Genomic DNA, 24,894 nt, shown 5'->3' with positions numbered 1-24,894 from the left:
ACTTTGAGTTATGTTACTAATTTCCTCAAATCTGCCCTTATTCCCTCCCTGACAAGCACTGGCAGCTCATTTAAATTAATTCTTTCAGCTATTTTGGAGTTTGATCATTTTCCATGGGGCACAGGGAATGAGCAAGCATACTCTTCCTGGGCTGGTGCAGGGGGAATTAGCAGCTGGAGCTGTTAATTAACTTGAGGTTCATTTTCTGCTCCCCCCTCTGCAGCAGGAGCCTGAGCAGCAATAGGAAATCTCTTCTTTTGGGTTGCAAGGGACTTTTAAAAGCCATTTAGTCCAATCCCCCTGCCATGAGCAGGAACACCTTCAGCTTGATCATAATGTGATTTTCTAATCTGGCAAAACAAGATCTTAACTAATTTTTATTCCTAAATCGTTGTCTTACTATCAGAATTTAATGAGATTTTCTATCATACAGTTTACTCCAGATGCTGAACCCTGGAGTATCAGAGCATTTTGAATTGCAGTAAATTTTCCTCATGAAAACAGTAAACATGAACAAAGTTCTGTCTACAAGCATATAGGTGTTTAAATCATCTTTCTGGGTGGCTTAATAGCTTTAAAAAAATCACTAAAAACATACACCTGGTGTATGTACTTCGATCCAAAATATTTCTATTTACCTCAAAACCTGCATTTCGAGGTTTTTGCCCTTGGTCAGAAACTTCCAGATTTTGCCTCGTTTGCTGCTTGCTGTTTCCAAACCAGAAGTTTTTGTGCTTGGCTGCACCAATTCCAGCTGCTCAGGAAGAGCAGAGGAAGAGCTGCAAGGGGGAAATTCCATATCCATGCACTGCCCAGATGTTCCCGTGTGGATCTGTGTGCTGCCCTGGCCCTGCCACGCTTCTCCCTCCTGGATGGATTTTTCTCTGGGAATGCTCCCAGCCCAAACCCTGACAGAGCTCCAGGAGAGTTTGGACAATGCTCCAGGGCACAGGGGTCTGTGCAGGGATAGGAGTTGGACTCAGAGATCCACGTGGATCCCTCCTAGTTTAGGATAATCTATGATTCCATTATTGCTGCTCCTCCGCATTTCCCAGGATGGGGAAATCCTTGCCAAGGTGTGACCCCAGGGTCCAGGGAGGTGCTCCAAGGTTGGTCCTGCCGGCGCTGCTTCTCTGCCCCTCAGCCAAGAGCAGCAAGACCTGCATCTGGAGCAGCAGACACGCAGCTGTTCTATTAAATTCTCTGGGATATGGACATGAAGGGATCACACAGCCACATCCCACAGGCAGGAGAACAAGAGAACCAGGAGAACAAGACACTCTCGAGAAGGAGAAAGAAATAAATAAAATAACAAAACACAGACTCATTCCAACAGGCGCAACCGAACTGCAATTCCCGGCCCTGCATCCTTCAGCCGCGCTGACCCCTGGAGGTTTCCAGCAGGGATCAATCCCGGCGGGAAGGATCGGGGGCGGCTTGCGGGGCGCTGCCTCCATCTCCTGGGTGCTGCGGGGAGCGCAGCGGATGCTCCAGGACCTGACGGCAAACACCGGGAATACCGGCACGGGACCTCACAATCCCCCGGGACAGCGACCAGCCCAGCACAGCCAGCCAGCATCCCGAGCGGATTTGGGGTCACTGTGATCCCGTAACCACCCCTACCCGTTCCTCCAGAAAAGAGCAATAAGGAATTGCATCCCCCTTTCCCCACGCTGTTCCTCATCCCTGCTCCTCGCCGCTTTCTCGCCCGTGGAACGACTGAATTCATCCCCAAACGAGCAGATGATGACACAATACCTGTTTCTAACGCCTTGCTACGAGATCAGCCTTCAGTTTAGTGCCAAAACCTCCAAACAAGGCTTTCGGCAGAGCCAGCTGCCAGGTTAGGGATACACAGAGCCTGGATCAGCATTCCGTAACTGCAATTACTATAAAAAAAGATTTATGACTCAATAAAATGGGAAGGGACCTTAAAGCCCATTTCTTTCCACCCCCTGCGAGGGCAGGGACACTTCCCCTATCTGACGTTGCTCCTAGCCACATACAACCTGGCCTTGGACACTACCAGGGATGGGACAGGCACAAGGCTGCCAAAATTATACTATGATTCACCCCACAAAAGCCTTAAGGAGCAATAAACCCCCTTAAATTAAGAGACAGCCCTCCCTCTGTAATTCCACCCACACCCCAGAGACCAGGACACACACCTGAATGCTGAGGGCCACAAGTGCCCAAAATGCACCTTGCTCAGGAATAAAGGAATTAGCACAATCAGCCAGCATTAGGGCATTGCACTTCTTGTTTAAATACATCTTGGCACAGAACTGCTCTGGGGTAACACTGTGAATGCCAAAAATCAAAGAGCAGGCCCCAAAACAACTCCGGAGAGTTAAAGATTTGCTCCAAGGCTGGAAATGCAAAGGCGAGGGAACCCCTGTCCAAGCGGTGCCTCAAGGGACTGCAGAACTGACCTCACCTCAGCCAAAACCTTCCTGAGTCTTTCAAGAAGCCCACAACAAGCCTCAGCCTCTGGGAGAAGCTCTCCAGAGGTTCTGGAAGGAAACTGTTAAAAGTTAAAATAAATGCAGTATTTTGGCAAAACTGCCAGCGCACCCCTGCTGCCTCTTTCTGCTACTGCTGGGGCAAGCAAAAGCAGAAACATCTTTACCTTAAAATATTTTGCATCCCATAAAAACACAAAAGAGGCGTGGGAAGGTGTCTCTTACAGTAATAAAGCTACAGAGATTAATTATGGGGAAAACAGCTCCTGAGAACCAAAATTTGCAGAAAAACAAAGAGCAGAATGCAATTAAGGCACGTTCTGGAGTCACTTAACACTTGGCTCATCCCTGTCCTTGGTTTCTCCAAAAATTCAGTAAGGCTGGCTTTTAATCCATGTCTTGTCTCCTCCCACCCAGGAACACCTTTATGAAGCCTGCAGATCTCAGCAGCTGAGACTCAGGGCTTAAAAAAACATTACTGTCATGTTTTTTTGTCCGAGTTGATTCGTTTTTCCTGCCCATCTTGAATGAAACCAAACAAATCATCACAATCTGGGGAACTTGCACCTGCTGCCTCCTCTCCAGTCTGGCTCCAGTCCCTCCCCTTCTTCTACCACCAGTGGTGGTAAAAGCAGGGTCTTGTGTGAGCAAACAGCACCTGGGAGATGGACCTGAGGCAAAGGTGGGAATACCTTCCACTGCATTCAAAAAAATTAAAGTATTTATAAACCACTGTGAATACCAACAGCACTGGCCGTTATCAAATACCTCAGCAGGATTTTAAACCCCATCTTTAATGTCATTCCTGCCACTTGTAATGCAAGTGTCTACTTTCAAAGGATCAGATCTTTGCAGGAAATTATTTCCTCTTAATATATGGAGTCAAATTTAGTAAGTACTTTAAAAACTAGGTAGATGATCCCACCCTGAGGTAACACATCAATCCTACCACTGAATGTCTGTTCCGCTGCAAGTGTGGCATGAAACACTTGACTGAAAATAAATTTATAAAGAGCTCTTGATGCATGTGAGATGTTTGGCAAGGTTTATGAAATAATTCATATACATTTAATTTAGGAATGTTTGCTCCTTGTTTTTTATATCCATTTGAAAAACAGAAGCAAGTGAACCTTCAAAGCAGAAGTGATGGATTTCTGTCAATTACCAAATGTTAGGAATTTGCAACCCTTTTATTCTAGTACTCAAGGAACTGCCAGCTAATTAGAACTGTACCTTTTTGATTATTCAGGGAGTTTGACAAAAAAAAAAAATACAATTTTGAGGTTGTCTTTGGTGTGTTGTAATTGAAGGCAACAGTGCAAAGAGAAACACCACTGCACTGCCAGACCCAGCCTTGCAAGAAGAGAACGTAGTACAATGCAAACTTTAATGTCAATATATACAGAGCTTTAAAGAAAACATTTCTTTTAAAATTAAATGAAATAAATACAGTATGATACAAAATCCACAATATGCTGAAGAGAAAGAAATGACAGTTACAATATCTGATAACGGGGACCTTGTGTAGAGTTTCATCTTTGAAGTACCTCAGAGAGCATGGAATCCATTGCACACTGTTCTCAATTAATGCCCTTTATGGAGATTTAGCCACGTGCCAGGAGAGTTTCAGCTCTAACCAGAGCATCAGTGCAAGATGCAAAAGTGCTTGGGACATTATGACAATGCAATTAATCAATTAAAATAAAAAATTAAATACACCTCAAGTGCTGTGTCCAGCTCTGTCCCCTCAGTTTGGGAAGGACGTTGAGATGTTTGAGTCCATCCAGAGGAGGCACCAAGGCTGGTGAGGGGCTGGGAACACAAACCCTGTGAGGAACAGCTGAGGGATCTGGGGCTGTTTAACCTGGAGAAAAGGAGACTCAGAGGTGACCTTGTCACTCTCTGTAACTCCCTGAAAGGTGGCTGTGCTCAGCTGGGGCTGGGCTCTTTCTCCAGGCAGCACTGACAGAACCAGAGGACACAGCCTCAGGCTGTGTCAGGGGAAATACAGGTTGGATATTAGGAAGAAGTTTTCCACAGGAAGAGTGATAAAGCACTGGAATGGTCTGCCTGGGGAGATGGTGGAGTCCCCATCCCTGGATGTGTTTAAACAAAGACTGATGTGGCACTCGGTGCCAGGGTTTAGTTGAGGTGTTGGGGCTGGGTTGGACTCGATGATCCTGGAGGCCTCTTCCAAGCTACACATTCTGTGATTCTGTAATTAATTAGCAAACACTGCTCAAAAGCCTAATGCAAAATATCCAAACCTGAACACCTAGTCCTGCAAAGCAGATCCACTTCCAGTGTCGTATGAAAAACCTCACAAGAGGATTCAGCATTATTTAAACTCATTATTGGTAATAAGCTATTGCCCAAAAATTAATAATTAAGAGACATAATCAATTAAGTATCTTTTTAAAGCTTTCAGAGGAAGTTTGCTTTCTTTACACAGGAAAAATCTCAAGAGAACCAGTTGCTGATGATTTTGTGGGTGACTTTCTAATAATGCAAATTATTATATTACTCAGTTTCAGCCATACATTAAGGGTGGGGGGTTTCAAATTTGTATCTGTTGTTCTATTTGGAGAAGCAAATAGTTAAGAAATAACTGGAGCAGGGACAGAGACGTTGACGCAGAAAGCTGGTGTGGTATGAATGAAGTGTAGGGGTCCCACAAACAGCTATCAGTGCACACCTAGAAGAACTTTGGAACAAACTTTTAAGGAGAATTTTGTGTCTTTAACCCTACAGAGCGCCTACAAGGACTCTAATTACGAGCTTCAGAAGCTTCCTGGAAACTTTGAGAAAGAAAAACCTGCTCCTTCCTCCTCTCCCACAAATATTTGCAAACTTTTAGCTCTGGATAGGACTGAAAAGTTGAAGTGCTACAGAAATACATAAAACCCAGTGTTTGCATTGATGTTTCAGCCTAATTTCACTGACACAAACCAGGAGAATTATTATAACCTTGTGTAATTAATTTCACACAGCTCTACAGACCAGTCTCTAAGGAGATTGCAAGGAAATCTTGAAGTTTGCTAGAGGTTATTTTAACTATTGAAACACTGCTTTTACCACTTGCACTAAAGGTCAGCAGTGATGTAACACAGGGATAACTTTACAGAAGGTGTTTTAAATACTCTGCAAAGAATCAAAACATCCACCTTGTTTGTGTTCTTTTCCTCTCACCACCTCTGTGTTGCACATCAAGAACAACGTGAGCCCCTTCAGCTGCTTCTAACTGCTCTTGTGCAAAATGCTTTTAAGGTGCTTATACTGTGGTGCTTCTAAGCAAGCTAAAAGAAAATACCAACAGAAATACTGGTAAATGAGTCATGGGTAAAGCCATTAAAGATCAGCTGCTGCCTTATAGGAAAGGCAACTGAAATTCAACATTTTCATTGTATTCCAGGCCTTGATTACCTCTTATCCTCAACACAACTTTTAGGACTACATTTCAACCCACATTACACCTTGACCTGGGCTCAGTGGGTTTAATTTCCACCACTTTTGCCTTGGTTTTTTTTCGAGTGAATTCAAATTCTCCTGGCAGTCATCTTTAAATTTACATAAAAATTACTCAGAGTGTAGACAAGAGGTTTCCAGGCATTCTTGCTGGAAAAGGTTTTCAGTAAGGAAAAGGAGGATGAAGCAACTGCAAAAGGGGGAGATTTTGTACTGAACAAGGAGCTTTCCAGGAAGCAGTTGAGTTCTTTGATAAGCTTTCAAGCATTTCAAACAGGCACCTCAAAACTAGGCACAAACAGCCCCTAAAGCTTCCAATATCTATCAAACACTCAAGAAATTCCATCCAGGGGATGTTCTCCATGATATAAAGAGCACACCTATGTTTGCTATATCATTAAGTCTCAAATCTACATATATTCATACCTAACTATTTGGCCAGATAATGTCCATCTTCCCCCACCACAACAGAAGAAAGCAGCTTATCTAAAAGTACTTGCAACACCACCAGGTCCTTCACGGGTATAAGCAAAATCCAGCCAACACCTCTTGTGAGATCTGAGTTATCACCATCACTCCTGGTGCTTGGGCCAGAATTCTCCTGGAAGTTTTTGGGTTTGTTTTTTTTTTTTTGCTGTCTCAAAACACTGATTTCTGTCAGCCCTGGGGACTTGCATTTGAAAATTCAATGATGACAAATGAGTCTGAACTACGTTTGAGTTTTGGTCACTTCACAGTCTAATGTCACTAATATATTTAATATTTTAAATCATCCTGCTATGTCACTACAATTGCTCAATGTCTACAACATTTGAAAACGCTTCTAAAATGTATCTCTGAATGAACTACCAGCAGTTAGCATTGGTTTTGAGTCAGGAAACCCCAAGGTAATTCTGGCCCTGAAATGAATTCCCTCTCCACCAGAGCATTTAGGAACAGCTGAAGTCCTAACACCAGACAGAGAGGACGAGTGAGTGCTGGCCACAGGACACTGAAAGGAATTTGTCCCTAACTGTGAAATTTCTTGGTCAGAATTCCCTTATCTGGGCACACAGCAAGGCCTATTTATTTTCCCAAGCTACCCCTACAGTTAGGCAAAGAGAATTTTGCATTTCTGTTCTGTAATATTTGTACATGCGGCAAGAGAGTCAGAGAGAAGCAACCTTCTATTAAAAATAAAATCAAATAAATAAAAAGTAAACCCCAAGTGCCAAGTTGGTTATAATAAAGTGTCAGTTTGTCTCATATACCAAACAAACCTGATACTGGGTGTATTTAGTGGAAAGACTGCTGAGGAAAATAACACAGTAGTTGTACTAATGGATGGGAAATATAAATAACAAAGGATTGAGCTGCATGATGTTGGTTTGGAGTGGTACCAATATTTCTGAGAGCCTGAATTTTGACAGTTTATGCACATATTGACTTTCTTCAGCTCAGTGCAGGACACAGTTTGTGCTAACAACCAGAAATGTTCATTTTCCTGTTAGAGGCCATAACCAGCTTTTCTTTTGGGTCACAAGAGATCAAACTGAAGTGCAGGACCTTGTACATCCCTTTGATTTGTATTTTCACAGAAACTCCTCAGTTACTGGCACCATGCAAACATAGACCTACCGAATCAACAGTGATGAATTAACTCTGGCACACCACATTGTTCAACTCTGCATAATAGTCATGGACAAGGGTAAGGAATTGAGTTGAATCAATGAAGTGCCCAATTACAAAATAAAGAATTTGCTCTTCACAGCAAGGTCTAAAGGTGTGAAGCAAGAAAACTTACACTGACACTTTATGTACAACTTGGTCATTGGCAACGGTCCCCTAAACCATTTTTTTTTAACTGAACCCAGCAAAACTATACAGAATGTGAAAGAATATTTGCAACAGATCTCAAAGGACAGTGTAGATAAATCCATTATGGTGTACCTGATGTTTAAATTAACTTAACAGATACGGCCTGTAAAACAAACACAGTATGAACCTGTGGATTTTTTTTTTTCTTTTTAAAAAAAGGACTTTTACAGAATTCAAGTAGTGTAGCAGGAAACCATAGATGCCTTTTGATCACAGGTCAGGCAAAACAGAGCCACTTGCTGGGTTTCCCCCTTGCTTGTGTCTGCTCAGGTGTCCCAGTGGATCTATAAGTCTGTGGATGTGAGCTTTTTCATGCTCCGTCGCTGAGCTAAACTGGAGGCTGCCACAGGCTCCAGCACTGGCTGAAATGTCTTGTGATTCAGTGCAGAATATGTAGCAGCCATGGCTCCCTAGAGAAAAAAGAAATACATAATAATAATTCATATATATAGAAGTTTTAATCAGAAAATAAAGCAATTAAACATTAAATACTCAACTAATTCCAATAAAACCAAACAAGACTTATGTCAGGTCATGTGAATTCTCTAAAGTTTGTTAAGAAAAAAAAAAAATCTGTTGTTGACTTCTTCCAATGTATAAGCATGGGTGCCTGACACTTCTTTCTCTTTCGTGTTCCTTTTGTATCTCTCATGTAGGAGTCACCTGTTAATGTAGGTCAGAATTTGTATTTTTCAAACCAGATTAGCACCAATTTCTCAAATACAGCCACTTCAGTGGTTATTCAGGTCCTGACCTAGGACACAACTGAAGAACTACCTCACAGAAAGCACACACAAAAGTCTCTTCCTCTACACAGAGGTTAAAAATAATTATTTACTAATTTAATTTGTAGAGGGACTTTTAACAAGGGTATGTAGGACAGGGGAATGGACAGGACAAGGGGAATGGCGTCTCACTGCCAGTGGGCAGGGATAGATGGGATACTGGGAAGAATTCCTCCCTGTGAGGGTGGTGAGGCTCTGGCACAGGGTCCCCAGAGAAGCCGTGGCTGCCCCATCCCTGGAAGTGCCCAAGCCCAGGTTGGACAGGGCTTGGAGCAACCTGGGAAAGTAAAAGGTGACTCTGCACACGGCAGATGGCCCAGCTTTAAGGTCCCTCCCAATCCAAACCATTCCATGAATTTCTCTCACTATGTAACTTAAATGTGTTGGTACTATGGAAAACAAACAGAAAAAAAAGAGACTTCTGTCTGTAGCTCTGAACCAAGTAAACTCCTTGCACAGCCCCCAGCTGAAGCAGCATCCCAGGTGGGTTTACCTTTACTAGATGTGGGGCATCTTGCCTGTTGAGCTGATAATGAGGCAGCTGGTCCCTACATGCAATCCAGGAATGCTTCAGCACCTGCTCGGCCGTGTACCGCTGGTGGGGATCCACGTGCAGCATGTGTGACAACAAATCCTGCAGGGAAGGGAAAACACAAAGATTGCTCAGTCCAAATCATCTTAGGTGGCCTTTAAAGCAGCAGGGATGGCAGCAATGAGAGAAGCACCCGATGTGGAGGGATTAACACAATGCCAACACACAGAGATCAGCAGACAAACAGGATCATTCTGTGCCCTGACACTGCAGAAGGCTGAGAACAATGTGTGGTACTATTGGAGCAGTTCAACAGAGCCAGCCTTGATTGCAAAGCAACTCACTGTTGTGCCTTTCATGTTTATTATGAATATAATCTTTAAAAGACTAGAAATCCTATTCAAATGTAGCAGGCAGATTTTATGGAGGAAAGCTATTATTTGCAAATCTCTCTCCTTGTTCATTCTGCACTTTGGGCTCTGCTGACTCCTTACTACAACTGAATTCAGAGACAGTGAGACACCCAGTAACGAATTTTTCCTTCAAGAAGCCACATAAAATATAAAGCCAACAGCAATGGACATTTGTTTTTGCCTGTTAGAAGCATTAGCAATAAGCTACTGATTAATTACAACGTTGGTCCAAAGAAGAGGTGGGTGTGAAGGGCACAGAACAGAGACAGCAATAGTTTGAAATAAAACCAAAATATGAGCAAGCTGACAGAATGTTCCCTTTGTTTTAGGTACAAAATGTGAAGCATTCTTAAATACACAGAAGTGAATTTCTCATGCTAAGACAGAAGCAGCCAACAAGCATTCTGAATCACTCCTACTGAAATGAACAGTAGTACAGTTCCAAAGGATTGAGAAAAAATATTTAAACATTAATATTAAATATTAATGTTGATCTTTTTAAAAGGTAACACTGGTGATTAAGATACCCACAGAAGGGGTCAACACCATCCCAGGGAATCCATGTTGATTACAGATGGAGTCTTTAAATAAAATGTTGGAGCAGATACCCTTTCCCTGCAATAAAGTCTGCAGATAATAATAACAAACTACACTTATAGAGCAGTCTAACTGATAAAGCTCAGTAGACTTCGTTGGAATTCTACAAAAATATAAAACCAAAACACATTTACACCTTTGCTGCATCTGAAACAGTGTCCCAGTTGCCTCCACTTAGAGAGAATTTTCCACTGCCTATCCGCACTAGGATCTCCTCAGGAGTATCATTGGGACCATTGGCAAACGGAGTATAGCTGGTCAAAGAAAAAAACCAACAAAAACACCTTATTAGATAAAAATTGCAAGAAATTGGTAAAATCTTGTGAATCAGAGACAATATCCCACTGCCCACAAAAATATATCACGGAATATATACACATACTGTTAAATATTAATATTTCTAGTATTAAATGGGAAGTACAGATTTATCAAGACACTAATTTCTAATAGACAGTATTTAGCCATAAGGCTAATAACCTGCTCTTTTTCTGTTAGAGCAGAATTCAGCAAACATCTCTCATTTTGGCCACTAGATGCTTCCTAGAGCCTCATCAGGTCTGGACATTTAAGAAACTCCAGAGATCACAACCCAGAGTGTTCTACACAGGAATGCAGCAGGGGCAGGAGACACAAGGTGAGTAAAGGGGATGCAGTGGAAGGACAAGATGCTAGAGGGTAAAAAGAAACCCACCAAGTATTTTCACACTCAATTCCCTCCTGAAAACTGGGGGAAGTCTTTTCACCCCCAAGTCCTGCACTATGGGAAGAGAAACCTTGATCCTACTTGTGAGATAAATATGGTTTATTTGGCTTTGACTCAGAGCTACCCATCCCACCTGAGTGTCTGTGTCATTCCATGAGACCATGGCTCACCATTTCTATGGAAGCAAGGATTCAGGCAACATTCTGGGATTTTACGTAAACAAAACAGCTCAGAAATATTCTCACCCTGCCAACATTGTGTAAAGGAGAACTCCCAAGCTCCATATGTCACAAGCAGCATCATATCCCTGTCTCATCAGAACCTATGAAACAAAGAGCATTTAAGACTTGCCACATATTAAAAAAACACCACCACAGCCTTTGGAAGGGTAAGACCATCTCTGGATCACGTCAAGAGATTTGATTCTTGATTTTCTAATATACAGATTGTAGTAAATACTAACAATGTTTCTTGTTCTCAGATCATCTCTTCAGTTTTTCAATAGGCTCACATCTTATTTTTGAGGGTGGACTCTGCTGTTTTTAAAGCAGGTTTATAATAAACACATGCCCCAGTGTTTAAAAAGCATGTGATTATATTTAGAGAAAACTAGCGGAACTGTTAAAGGTTTTTTTCCAAAGATTGCTGAAACGTTTAAACATTTGATGCACCAAAAACAGCATAAAGAAAACAGAGAGCAGCTTGAAATACCTCTGGTGCCACAAAGTTTGCCGTGTAGCAGGGAGTTAGAAGTAGTCCATTTTCTCCTCGAAGTTGTTTTGCAAATCCAAAATCACAAATCCTGATGGAATCAGCATTGTTTGAATCATCAGTGTATAAAATATTACTGGGTTTAAGGTCTCGGTGCACCACCTTTAAGCAAAGACATTAAAGAAGCCATCATTTAGAAGCAGCAGGTAAGTTTGTTTGTAATTTACAATTTATGAAAGCTATTCTCTAAACTAAGATATTTATGATAAAGAACTATATAGCTTTAAAGTACCTAAAAATTCTAGTTCAAGTAATGCAATAAAAACCTCCTGGCTCATAATGCAACTGGTACCAACATCACCATTTGGCAACAAGGAGAACAGGACAAAAATCTGCTGGTTTCATGAAGTGTAGAGTCCAAAGGCTTTGCCAGGATAATAGGGTAAATTGTTTCTATTACTCTATTATTTCTATTACTACCTTTGTGATAAAATACAAAATCCTGTAGCATGAGAACAAGCCAAGCAAAGCACACAGGGCAAGGAAGAAGTAATTTCAGAGCTGTGACAGGGGTGTGGGAGGGCTCACTCACCCCCTGGCAGTGCAGGTAGTCGACAGTCTTGGCGATGGTGAAGAGCACAGCGCTGGCCTCCCGCTCCGAGAAGAATTTCTGCCTCAGGATCCGGTCCAGCAGCTCCCCTCCCTTCATCAGCTCCGTGACCAGGTAGATGAATCTGCCATCATCATACACCTGGGGAGAGGTTGAACAGTGCAGTCACACAGAATACACCCTGAGCTATTAAAAGGCAACATCTGCAGTGACACATCCCCAGAAATCCCCTCCTCCCACAGGAGCGGGCAGCACAAACAGCAAGGACTGCCAAAGCAGGGAGTGCAAGGCAGCTCATGTGTCATCCTGGGAGTTCATGACTCAAGCTGTTAATTCATCACTCTCAATTCAAGTTGTTAATTCATTGCTCTGAGTTACATTTTTCAGTGTAAGGACTTTTGTTGGAAGAGGAGAGCAGCTCTACAACTCCCTACTGCTCTTCCCTTCCAGGGTCATTCTGGCATAGACAGGATAACATGCAGGCCACTACTTTCTTTTCTTTTTTTTTTTTTCTTCTTTGGTTACCCACACATTGGCTACTCCTTTGAAATGTGGCATTTCTAACCTTTACATCTTTTCTCACTTCAGGCTGGTTAAACAGGCTTTAGAAAAAATCAAGACAACGTTGTATTCTGAAACACACCCTCTACTATTACATACTGCTCTCCCAGTACATTTTTCTATGTAAAAGAAACTTAATGAATCCAAATAAACTGCCTACATTTGCATTTATTTTTTTCAGCACTGTCTAATAAGAGGCAGCAGAAAAGGAAGTACATACATCCTTTAAAGTAATAATATTTGGATGTTGCCCATAACGCATGAGAATCTCGATTTCTTCTGAGGGATCCCTTTTGCTTTTATCAATTATCTGCAAAATATAACATGAAAAACAACTTGCATAAGCAAAGTCTATTTAATAAAGACATTTTTTTTGCATTTATATTCTCATTTAAACAACAGAATAAAAAAATTCTAGAGTTCATTACTTCTTACTAATCATGAGTAATTAATCTTCCAGCTTCTAATCCCATTTATTCATTTCTTGCTCTATCCTTGTTAAAACTCTATCATTAATGCAGCCTATCCTGCTCCAATGAACAAGGAAATGCACTGGTTTGAAGCATCACTAATTCCCTACATCCCATTCCTTGTGAATCCCATTTTATTTCATGTGTTCCCATCATTGTCCAGGATTTTCAGCTTTCAAGATTGCAACTTATGAACACAAACAGCCACAATAACTGGAAAATTCAGAAATACAAGTTTTCAAGCTAATATTTTCAGAATGTCAGAGTGGAATTTATGCGAATTACCTTCACAGCAAACTCCATGTTTGTAGCTATGTGGATACATCTCTTGCAAACAGAGTAGGAGCCTACACCAATATCTTCCTTCAGTTCATAGACATCAGTGAACTGTGCACTGTTTCCATGAAGCTGCTTTAAAAAAACACAGGCAAATGGTTATGTAAAGCAACAGGATTCTCTTTGCCATTACACTGGTACCAACAGCAGGAGCATCTCCTGCTCACTCAAGATTTTTCTTTGAAATGCTACCTGCAGAGATACAGTAACTCACTTTTTAAAATCAAAAATATGGAAGTATTTAATAAGACACACTTTACAACCGTCTCCTCAACAAAGCAAGAACAACTGTAAATAATAAATACTGGTGAGCCTTTGACATGTCAAAGAAGTTTCTCAAAAAGCAAAGCATTACCTGGACTATGGGCAGGATATTGGTGAGGGGTGATATTTTATGGTCTTCTACAGTAGTAGTCGCAACAAAACTAAATCCCTTGAAGAGCTGGTGGGCGTTTGCACTGGGTGGGACCCCTGGAGAATCTGGAAGCACACAGACACAGAGGATTAGTGTGGCTACATCTCAGCAAGGCCATTTCATGACATTCAGGAGAGGTATGTGTTGTAAAAACTGTCTTGAAGGGAAGCAAACAAGAGGAACACCAATGTTAAATAATAAATAAAATTTCTCGTTTGTTATCTGTGCTCTCTTACTTCAGTAAAAAACCCAAACAAGTATTCCAATGCTTAGATAAAAACTGCAAAGCACTGCAGGAATTTATGTGTGAACATATGTTTTAAGGAAGAAGTTTACTGAAGCAAAAGTACTTATGGAGAAGAAATAAAGATCATTGTCAAAGCTCAACAGCTTTGTAACACAGAGCAGCAACAACAGAATTGCTGGTTCAGTGGGGAATGAGCTGCTGGCAAGGCACAAGTGAGGCAACACAAGAATATTCAATTAGTGAATTTTCACTGAAAAAAAATCTCTAAATTATTAGAACTAAGTTTCCCTCAGGTTATATTCTGTGCACCACTGAATCCACTGTCTGAAATCTCACAGTGAGCACAGCTCAGTAATTTTCTGTAGCCTATTAAGAGCACAGACCTTCTCAAAAAAAACAACGTGGGAAGAGGGTTTAGAAGCTGGATGCAGCAGGAAAAAAATTCACAAAAGAAAACCTGAAGTGAAACTTGAAGCAGACCAAGCAATAATCATGATAATAGTTAATGTTTCTTTAAGCAAGGCATTCTCAATGAAATACTGACCCTAAAAAAAATCACTGCTGCAATCAAACTGAGTTTACTTTTAGTATAAATACTTCCCCTCAAACACTGCATGCCTGACTTCAATTATAACTAGAAACCATAGTCCAGCTTTTAATATTCCACTTATTTTTTTCTTCCTGAGTCAAAGATTAGCAAAATATTCAAGAACCAGAAAGCTGCTGAGGGGAACATCCTCCTTCAAAGCACTAGAATTCTGGTGTGTCCTTTTCTTCTAACTTTCTCACTGGCTTTTCTACTTCTTGTTTTAGCACTAATTTGACCCTCCTGTCCCACAAATCTCACCAATTTATAGCCATTTATAGCATAGTTACCTTTTGGTGTTTTTGCTGTGAATTCTGGATCAAAACAGAAAGTATCTTCTGGCTTTCCAGAGGCAGGTTTGAATGGAGGCTGAATTTCTCTTCTGAACAGTTTCTGAAAGGGAAGGACAAAGATTTAAGAGTCAGTGAAGCTTCCACGAGCTCTGTTATTTTGCCAAAATAAGGAGGAAAGGACAAAGACCTCAACCAGTGTCAGGCAAATCCCTCTTGGCAAGGAACTGCCCATTCTCAAAGCTCTATTCCAGGTTTTGCCTAGTCCACTAAACTAAATCGGGGCAAGATCTCCAATCTGCAAATAAATTCCATTTACAGCTAAGGAACAGAAAACTTTATGTCAAAAGATGTTGACTCTCCATGCAAAATTCAGAAAGTTCTGAGAGCATTTCCTTGCCATTTCTCTCCTCCTTTTAGACCTATTTTATGCAGTTTTTTTCAATTTAACTTTCCTGCAAAAAAACATACAGTATATTTTAATTAAAAAAACTAAACCTTCTAAACCAACCAATTTGGGTCCCAAGGAAAAGGGATCCAAATTCATCCCAAAGAAATAAAGAGACAAAATACAAAAGTGTCACCAGAGTGAAATAAATACAAATTATTGTCAAATTGGAAAAGAAAAAAAAAAAAAGAAAAAAAAAAAAAAAAAGAAAGAGCTAGAACTGCTGAGCTTTCAAACTTCCCTGCTGGTATTTATTTCAACATTAATCCCTTCAAAAGGAAAAAAAGTAAATAAGCAAGCCAAACAAGACAACAACTTCTGAAGTGTATTCACATAAAGAGAAGTTTTGCTGTTACTAATAACTTGTTGCTGAGCAAACTCTGAGGGAGCTGCTGCCTGAATACAGCTAGAAAATCACTTTTCAGAAATAAATGTAGGAGAAATAGATGCATAATGATGATGGGCTTCAAAGAAAGAGGTGGCTGCAGTTCTGTCAGCACAGCCACATCTTATTTATTCCATCCCAGCAAAGGGAGGGATGTATTTCACACACAGCACCTTTGAGAACATTTGTGGCAAACACCGATCAGAGGATGAGTGAGCCACAGAGCAGAATCATGAAGTGCTGATGAGGAATTGAAGCCAGGAGTTGTGATCTTGTAGACTTTGGATCATCTTGGAGCACTTGAGTTAATTCCTGACCTATGACTGGGATGGGAGTGATGTAGAGGGAAGTCCAAGACAGCTATAGACACAAGAAGCTGTTGTGCCCTGCAGGGAGCACTGGACAGACACTTTCTGAAGGATTCCTGGGAATGCCAGCAGCCTCTCTCACCTACAAATACTCTAATGGATCATTTCAGCTTGAAAATGCTGCAACTCTTAATTATTTAAAAAGTAAATGCACAATTTATAATTTATACTCCCTATCTGCAGTAAATACTTGCAGCTCTAGATGCCAAGGAATTACAGAAGTCAGGATGTGCCAGTCAGCAGTAATGCAGTTTGCTGTGCCCTATTCAGATGTAAATACTTACATAAATGCTACGACGCACAGAAAAATTAACAACAGCTTTTATCACTCAGATCCTTTTGTACTCACATTCCAGTCAACAGTAGAAAAGAAAGGATGTCTCTTGATTTCTTCAACTCCATCTGAACCAGCTCCTGAACAAAAGAAATACTTTTAATACACTTGTGGGTAAAGTCTTTGAAGATTGTACAAAAAATCAGTTAATTTCTAAGAAGTTTGCACAGGCATGGTTATTTGAGGGAACTGTGAATACAGAAATATTCCAAGGATGTAAAATACCCAGGCACGCAAAGAGAGCACAAGAAGCTCATAAATACAGTGTCAGTATTAGTTGCTGTGACACTGTCAGAGCCTCTTGGGTTTGGTTTTCTGCTTTTCCCAAGGTTCAGGTGCTAGGTCAATAGAGTCTTTTGCCCTCAAGGCCTCCAGGTCTTGTTTTTTCTTGGTTTCTCGTTGTTTATTAATTGTTATCTCACAATGTTCTCTGTGCCCAGCCAAGGTGCTCTGCTGCACAGACACAGCATGACTCCCCCTCAATGGGAGGTCACTGTCCTCTTATACAAATAATTACGTGTGTCTTATTTACAGTTACGTGCCAATACTTGTCACCTGTACGAACAGCGTCATCTCTACTCTGACCCAGTCCCCTTAAACTACTTTGTGCCATCATCACATCAGAAGATGCAGGCCAGGGAAGAAGAAGAAGCAGCAGCCAGGGCACCACCCTAATTCCTCCATCTTGTCCCCCATTCACCTCCATACTAAGAACCCTAAAACTACAAAATTTTCACCCGGTGATACACTGCACTACTGTCTGCCACACCTTTGTGACTTGTAATTCTTCTCTCAGTGTTAGAAGTGTTTTTCCACAGACTGAACTCAAAGGCTGTCTCCCTGGGCTCTGTGCCAGGCAATCCCCCTGGACTGGCTCCACACCCCTGCACAGATCTCAAACCCTCTTGCTCAGGTTCCAAACCTCTCTGCCGAGGTCTGTGACCTTCCAGGGTGCCCAGAGGGATGCCCTGGACTCCAACAAGAACCTTGGCTCACTTCTCAGTCACTGATCCCACATTTTGACCACTCCTTGGTCAATCCCAGGAAGTCCAAGCTAACAGGAAATGGTACCCAAATGTTACTGCATCACCCAAAGCTTGACAGTCTCTACCAACTACTTTTTTTCTTTTTTTTTTTTTAAAAAAAGTTAGGCTGAGTTGATTATTTAAAGATCCAATTAAATGAACCAACCTAATCTATTTGATGGGTTCCTTTTAAACAACATCCTCAGGAGACTTTGTGCTTCAGGGCTGAGGAACTGAGGCATTCCCAGCTTTGCTCTAAAAGAAAACAAAGAACAAGTCAGAGGAAGAAACTTTATCTTAGTAAAAACTGTCTACATAGATTTCACTGCACAGTTTGATGCATCAAGGATCTATTCCAAAGCCTTGTAGTGTGCACATACTTAACTCGCCAATTTTTTAACTCGCCAATTTTTTAAGTTTCCTATTACAGGAGTGGTTTAAAATAAAACCCAACAAAGAACAAACACATCAGACCAAAACCACCAAACCCCACCCAAGCCCCCAAAGCAAGCTTTATGCTGAAAAAGAGTAAAATAATTAACTCAGGAATATATAAGTATTTTCAAAGGTATCTGCATATCACCAGGAGGTTTTTACCAAAATAACTACCAGTAATTCAGAAAAGACTCACCAAATCTCCAATTACCTGCCCTTGAAGGGATTGCTACTATTCCTCCAGGGCTCATTGAGCCATCATATAGAAGCTCACTGAACTTTACCATTTATTTTATTTAACAGAAACTCTAATGCCAAGGCAGGAAATTCTTGTGCAGAACTGCAGCATCACTGGGAGCTGCAAGGGAGGCAGCTCATGGTCTAATCCATCTTTTCACAGGCAGCACCACCATGAACTCCCTTCTCAGGGCAAGCTCCAAGTGCCCTGTTCTGGAAAGAACAGAGTTTTTCCCTCCTTCCCTTCCCCATCGCCCCTCACAGGAGCCAAGGCTCTGCCTGTGCCAGGAGGAAACTCTTAACTGAGCACAGACAGATGAGAACATATTTGCCCAACAGGTCCACTCACTGAGCACCAGCTCACCCAGTTTGTCCAGTCCAACAGCTTCTGTTGTAACTGGGGTAATTTCAGATGAGAATTTGAGCACATCAGGGCTCTCCACACATCTGTACACAAAGCAACACCTGATCACCTGCTGCTTACAAAACAAGGTGTGCTGTAACAGTAGCAAGGGAGTGTAAAAACAACAGGAGTGTAAATCAAGCTGCTCTCAGTCACTGTACTGTTCTTATCTTTATTATATGCCTACAATCAAAGCATGGATTCATCCATGAGATTTTAATTGCTGGGGATACTTAATGGTACTTCACAGTCTGGGATCTAAAGCCTATCAAATGATTTTGCTTTTTGCTCCCGTTGCAGGGTTGGAAGTGACCTTAAAGCTCATCTTGTTCCACCCCCTGCCATGGGGACACCTTCCACAAGACCTGGCTGCACAAGGAGTTAAAACAAGCTGTTAAAACATGTTTAAAATGACATTTTCAGACTTCTGAAAAAGGAAGGACATATACTTACTTCAGTATCATATTCATAGTCTCATTTCGATCTTTACCTTGAAATGGCAGGGTACCAGTAAGCATTTCAAACTGGAAAGAACAAATGTTAATCTAAATCAACACTTCTTCCCCCAAATGCTGAAACAAAGTGTTAAGCACTGCACTCTTTCCTACCTCTACATCACACTGGTTGAACTTTGGAAAGATTATGGAAGTGCTCCCAAATCTAAAGTTCTGCTCTCACTTGCAGTTTACATGATGATAACAGCAGCAAGTGCAGCATGATGATGATGATGGAGGAATGTTATATATTAGGAAGCTAGCTGAAAGTAATAAAATCTCCCCCACAAGCAGGTTTTAGATGTTGCCATATTCCCAAAACGGCAAGAATGGTAAATTCTAGAGCAGTAGTTTACTTTTCAAGACCATGTGCATGTCAGGCTGAGGCTCTAACACATCCCAGCAAGCACAGAAGTGGCAGCAATTACTGACTTATCTCACTATTCCACTCCAGCACTCCTTCCGCAGGCTCACTTTCAGAAATGCCATTAATATTCCTTCAAACTAAGTCTTCAAGTCTGTTTTTAAATTTAACTACCAAGTAACATGCAAAATAATTATACAAAGTGAAGGCTCACACTGACTACAACTGATTTTAACTACTAACAGATGACACAAGATGTTTCAGGTGCCTGATAAACATTCCTTGGAGGTGAAAAGTCAATTTTATTCCACCCAGTAGCAATTCAGTCACTGAATTGTCCCCCTCATCCAACATCCCTAGTCAGAACTGGACTTATTCTAAAGGTGCATTTGTGTGAGCTTAGCAAGGGAAGCAAGAGGCAAATACAGTACCATGAGGACCCCAAAGGACCACCAGTCAGCACTCTGGTTGTGCCCTCGCCTGTTTACCACTTCAGGAGCCATGTACTCTACAGTACCACAGAAAGAATAGGCCTTCTTCTCTTGGTCTACTGATTCCTTGCTGAGTCCAAAGTCTACAACAACAGCATCACAAGAACACAGCCAGTAAAGAACTTCAGGGGAAAACAAATCAATCAATATATGGTAATTCAAAATGCAAGCGTTGAGAGGTTTGGGCTGGTTATTTTCAGAAAAATGATTAACACAGCTCTCTGTGAAACAAGAGACTGCAGGTATCTGGAGGCAGCACATTTAGTTTACTACACACCTCCAAAACCATTCTAAAAGTCATTAAATTCATGATTAGCCATCAAAATTATCACTGAAATAACTTGACATTTGAAATCCTACATGTTTAGAGCTCTAAGATACTCAGAAGTTCTCATTTCCTGTTTACTGCCTGTTTTATTCACACAAAAAATTGGATGAAAGTAAAAATCAGTTTCAAAGGGAATGCAGCCTGCATGGTCTGGTCTTACTGAATGATGAATAAGTAAAATCACACTAAAATTATTGCTGTTACATAAGGCAACATGGTTCTGTAACCTGCCTCAAGTTCAGTACAGAACAGTCCTGCATTCCCAGAATATTTCATCCCCAGAACACTTTTTCTCCCTGTTTTGAATACAGTGAAGACACCAGCTCAGCTCTCAAACACCCCTTTTTTCTACTGCTGATCAATGATCCAATTCATTATTTCCACTTTCAGAAGGAAGTGACAAATTCAGGATTGAATTGTATTTAAATATAGCATAATTTTTAAAAGATATGCATTTCATAAACCTGATTTTTATCACCATTATTCTATCAAGTCTTTGAGGGTTTAAAAAACTTCATTTTCTCTTGGACTCTAACAGCAATATCTTAGATTAAAATATATGATGAAATCTCTAGTACAAAGTCATCAACTTCAATGTAATTAAAAGCTTCCAGAATTTACAGTAATTTGTTTTCCAAACAGTCAGTCTTTTTTATACATCCTTTTCTAGAATATATTTGGATTGTTCCTCACAGAATTATTTTCTGCAATTTTATATGCATTTAAAATTGATAATACAGAAACTTAAAAATATTTATTTACAAAGGACTGTATTAATCAGTGGTGCCTACCTGTTAACTTGATATGTCCTGCTTCATCAAGCAAAATGCTGAAAATTAAAATTCACATTCACCAAAACACATAAATAGCGATGTTTAGATAAAACATTTAAAATATAAGTTAAAAATTATGATACTCAAATCTGTTATTACTTTAACAATCACATACTATTTCATTTAAACCACAGATATGTGGTTTAGATTTTGCATTTCTTTACAAAGTCTTAACAGAAACAGTTTTAATTTTTTACAGTGGAAAAGGCAAAGCAACAAGCAAAATACACATAATAGTGGTAAAATACATTTTACTTTACTTTTCTGGCTTCAGGTCCCTGTACACAATTCCCAAGCTGTGAAGGTGATCCAAAGCAAGGGCCAGTTCTGCGAGGTAGAATTTCACATCTTCCTCTGTAAACATAACCTAATAAGAACTGTATAGATTTACCTTCTGATCTTGTCTTCAGTTTTTAAAACTGCAATCTAAAAAAATATAGTCCTGTCTGCCTAAATTTCAAACTTAGTTTTTAAAGTCCCTTGTGAAGTCATAATTTTGAGTTCAGTCAAGAGAAATGATTTACTAATATCTGTTAATTATAAAGTACACAAAGAACTATGTGCAACACTTAAATAAAGCCAGCAGCATTACTGCAGATCATTAATTAACTTTTAGGTAATAAATTAACTGGTATATTTGGTGCAATTGACACCCAGAACTCCTCCTGCCACAATCCCAGACAGTTTTGCGCTGCATCATAAAATTTAATATATGGCTGCTGTATTGGGTGAGTGTGAATTCACAATAATAAAATTAAGGAAAAAGAGCAAATATCATTGAGGAAAAAAGCATGCAGAATAAAACACTGGTGGCAATAACAATGACAGCCTGGGAGTTGAAGAACCTACTCTGCTCTAGGAAATAAAAATGAAACTAAAGAAGCCTGGTGAGACACTGAAATATTGATGTTACTTCTAGAACAGAGATGCATTTCTGTCCTGAATACTCCACAGGTTGCTTCTAATTTAATATACAAAAACTCTGCCTGCTTTGCCTCTTGTCATGTTCTACAAATTGCTGGAGGTGCTTGGAATGTTTAAATGGACGGATTGAATTCGGGCTGTAAGGGAACTATTCCCTCATTTGCTGGATCCAGCAGGAATGAGAAGAGCAGCCACTGAGCAAGGCTGGAAGGGAAGTACCTGGGCTCCCTGATTCAGTGCCACTGCTCTGAATTGCTCAGGTGTGATCTGTTCTTCAGGCACAGAATATTCTCTGATTTCCATAATGACAGGTGCTGACCTTGGGTGAACAATGATGCTGTTACACTCCACACAGTGTCACTCTCACACCTTTAAAGAGCAGTGTTCATGCTGGGTTTCATCTCTTTCAAAAGAGCAACGCAAAACCTTGGATTTCATTACTCCTTGGATTTCATTACCCCTTGGAGCAACCAAAATGCAAATCTCAGAATATGGAGATGCTAAATGCTAATCTACCATCTCCCCATAATGACATCTAAAGCTGTTCTCTGGGTCAAGTTTAACATGATGCAAGTCAGCTTCATTAAATATTGCCAATAAAAACATCATTACATACTCAACTCACTGCCATGGCTGAAACTCTCATACCCACACTAGAATTTAAAGACCAACAAAAGCCTTTAAATAACTTCATACTAAACCAAATTAATTTAAAATAATCCTTGTGTGCAAAGTATAGAATGCCACAGGGAACTTATTCTCACATGAATTGTCCACAAGCTGTGTTTTACCATGGACTTTTGAAACTACCTGTCATTCCCACCAGAAAATAAAAACCTGATTTTTTTTTTTTACTATCTATATATATAAAAGCCAGTGTAAAAGGTAACTGAAGTGTTCCCAAAAAACACGTGGAGTCTTAACAGTAAGAAAACTTGAGAATTACAACTTGTTGTTTCCCACAAGGACCACAACCCTCTTTCAACTCCCAGCTGTTGCTCTTGTTATTCAGCCTTCTGATGTTTTACATTTTTGTATTAAAGTTATCACACATTGTAACATTAACAAAAAGTGATGTTTTGAAAACTGTCCATTCTTTTCTGGGAGAAGGACAAATTGATAAACTTCTAGTTTGACTAGTGAGGTCAAAGAGGTGTTAACCTCATCTTTCAATCTTTGATCAAATTCTAAGACTATGTAAGTCAAAATTTTAAAAGAACTTTTTTCTTTTATCCTTTTTCTTTTTTTTAATGGAAAAAGGGTGACACCTAGCAAGAGCTCTTATGGATAGCTCTGCATCCCTTATTGAAGAATGCTCCATAAGGGATAATCCCAGCTGGGTTAGTACAAGAGAACAGCTCTTCCTCCTATTCCAGAATTCCCTCTGGAATTTGATATTCCATATCGACAGAGCCTGACCTCTTTCTTACCTCCTGCTCCAATAAACTGGGACAAGTCAGTCACTTGAAATTTTTAACAGCCATTTTAGCTTCCAGATTAATTAATTTTGAACTCAATTCTTAGACAGAACCACTGTGTTACTGAGCTCAGCTTTTAACAAAAATGCCTTTAAATTCTTTCTGTTTTGCCTTTTCCTAAAGTCAAACCTTTATTTTTACGAGAAGTATAAGGGAAAAAAACTCTCTCCTGGCCTTACGTACTGGGAATAAACAACCTCCTCCGTGCCATAAAAAAAAATCGGATAACACAGTTTTCTCATTTAAGAAAGTGGCTTTTCCTGTGCTTTGGCAATATAAATGGATTTACAGTGGTAAAAACACTGAAAACCTCTCTTGCTGTGAAGCTGTTGAGAAACTGCCATTAAAAATTTAGACCTTTATAAAAGGTTTGCCAAAAGAAAATAAAAGTTTTCTAAACGTGTTCATAACACTTAAGGTCGCATGTAATAAATATTTGATGGCAAATGTTTCAAAAAAAAAAAAAAAAAAAAAAAAAAAGAAAACACAACAGTCTGTAGCTGTACCCCATTCCCTCCTCTGAAGCTCTCCCTCCAGGAAACAAAAACAGAAATTAAAAATTCAAGGTCCAGTTGTGTGCCAGGGTTGGATGGAGGGGAGTGGGCTCAAATGCACTCTGTGTTCCCACTTTGTGGGACCCAGAATGAGCATTTGGATTGCAGCATGAGGTAATTTTACAGTGCAGCAGAAAGCTCTCAGGGCTGCAGGATTCCAGGAGCACCTAAGCTGACTAAGAGCATGAGAACTACACATCCCCTTCCTTCAGTGCTAAATATTCATTTACTTCAGTTGTGTTTCCAAGCAACAAAACATTTTTAGACAAAAGAACTGTACTTTGTAGATTGCAAATTAAAACTTGGGCTACTCATCAATACACAATCAGGTTTCTTAAGGATAGAACAGAATCTAGAATATGTAAGAAAAGCCCAAAAGTTATTAAAAACTTCACTATGACAAGAAATATGGGGGAAAACAGGTTTAGAAGGCAATCCTGTATCAACAAAACCCAATCCCTGTCTAAGAGTGAGTGAAGATAAAATTTTAGGTACTTACCTCTTTGGATAATCGTGTGAATACATCTCCTCCCCTGAGAAAATCCAATATTAAATAGAGCTTCCCTTCAGTCTGAAAGGCTTCAAAAAAATCAAAAAGTAAATAAAAATCAATAGTTGTATGACAAAGCTACAAAACAGATCTGAATGCTTTTACAACTAGGAAATTTTAGTCACAGGTAATACTTTTGTTGTGGAACTGAAATAATTCAGCAGCACACAAGGTAATTCACTGAATGATCCCTCACTTCTTCC

The 24,894-nt window shown here is 40.2% G+C and overlaps 1 protein-coding gene across 3 annotated transcripts in view; it reads right to left on the bottom strand.

Moving 5' to 3' along the window:
• Nucleotides 1–6,483: 6,483 nt before the first annotated feature.
• Nucleotides 6,484–24,894, bottom strand: part of RPS6KA6 (ribosomal protein S6 kinase A6) — a 34,790-nt gene continuing 16,379 nt past the window's right edge. For 2 of the 3 annotated variants that reach the window (XM_066339350.1, XM_066339352.1), the window contains exons 6-22: nucleotides 24,641–24,720; nucleotides 21,446–21,552; nucleotides 21,144–21,181; nucleotides 19,965–20,107; nucleotides 19,129–19,199; nucleotides 17,767–17,855; nucleotides 16,591–16,655; nucleotides 15,041–15,143; nucleotides 13,858–13,982; nucleotides 13,452–13,577; nucleotides 12,917–13,006; nucleotides 12,118–12,276; nucleotides 11,526–11,687; nucleotides 11,060–11,136; nucleotides 10,248–10,365; nucleotides 9,063–9,203; nucleotides 6,484–8,194 (exon numbers count right to left, since the gene is read on the bottom strand). In XM_066339350.1, coding sequence (XP_066195447.1) covers nucleotides 8,069–8,194; nucleotides 9,063–9,203; nucleotides 10,248–10,365; nucleotides 11,060–11,136; nucleotides 11,526–11,687; nucleotides 12,118–12,276; nucleotides 12,917–13,006; nucleotides 13,452–13,577; nucleotides 13,858–13,982; nucleotides 15,041–15,143; nucleotides 16,591–16,655; nucleotides 17,767–17,855; nucleotides 19,129–19,199; nucleotides 19,965–20,107; nucleotides 21,144–21,181; nucleotides 21,446–21,552; nucleotides 24,641–24,720 — 1,820 coding nt within the window. In that variant the 3' untranslated portion in view covers nucleotides 6,484–8,068. The remainder of the gene's footprint in view (nucleotides 8,195–9,062; nucleotides 9,204–10,247; nucleotides 10,366–11,059; nucleotides 11,137–11,525; nucleotides 11,688–12,117; nucleotides 12,277–12,916; nucleotides 13,007–13,451; nucleotides 13,578–13,857; nucleotides 13,983–15,040; nucleotides 15,144–16,590; nucleotides 16,656–17,766; nucleotides 17,856–19,128; nucleotides 19,200–19,964; nucleotides 20,108–21,143; nucleotides 21,182–21,445; nucleotides 21,553–24,640; nucleotides 24,721–24,894) is intronic. The other variant, XM_066339351.1, reaches the window with a different exon arrangement.

The sequence above is a fragment of the Sylvia atricapilla genome, chromosome Z (assembly GCF_009819655.1).
Source record: "Sylvia atricapilla isolate bSylAtr1 chromosome Z, bSylAtr1.pri, whole genome shotgun sequence".
Taxonomy (NCBI): domain Eukaryota; kingdom Metazoa; phylum Chordata; class Aves; order Passeriformes; family Sylviidae; genus Sylvia; species Sylvia atricapilla.
This window is presented reverse-complemented; position numbering and strand designations above follow the sequence as displayed.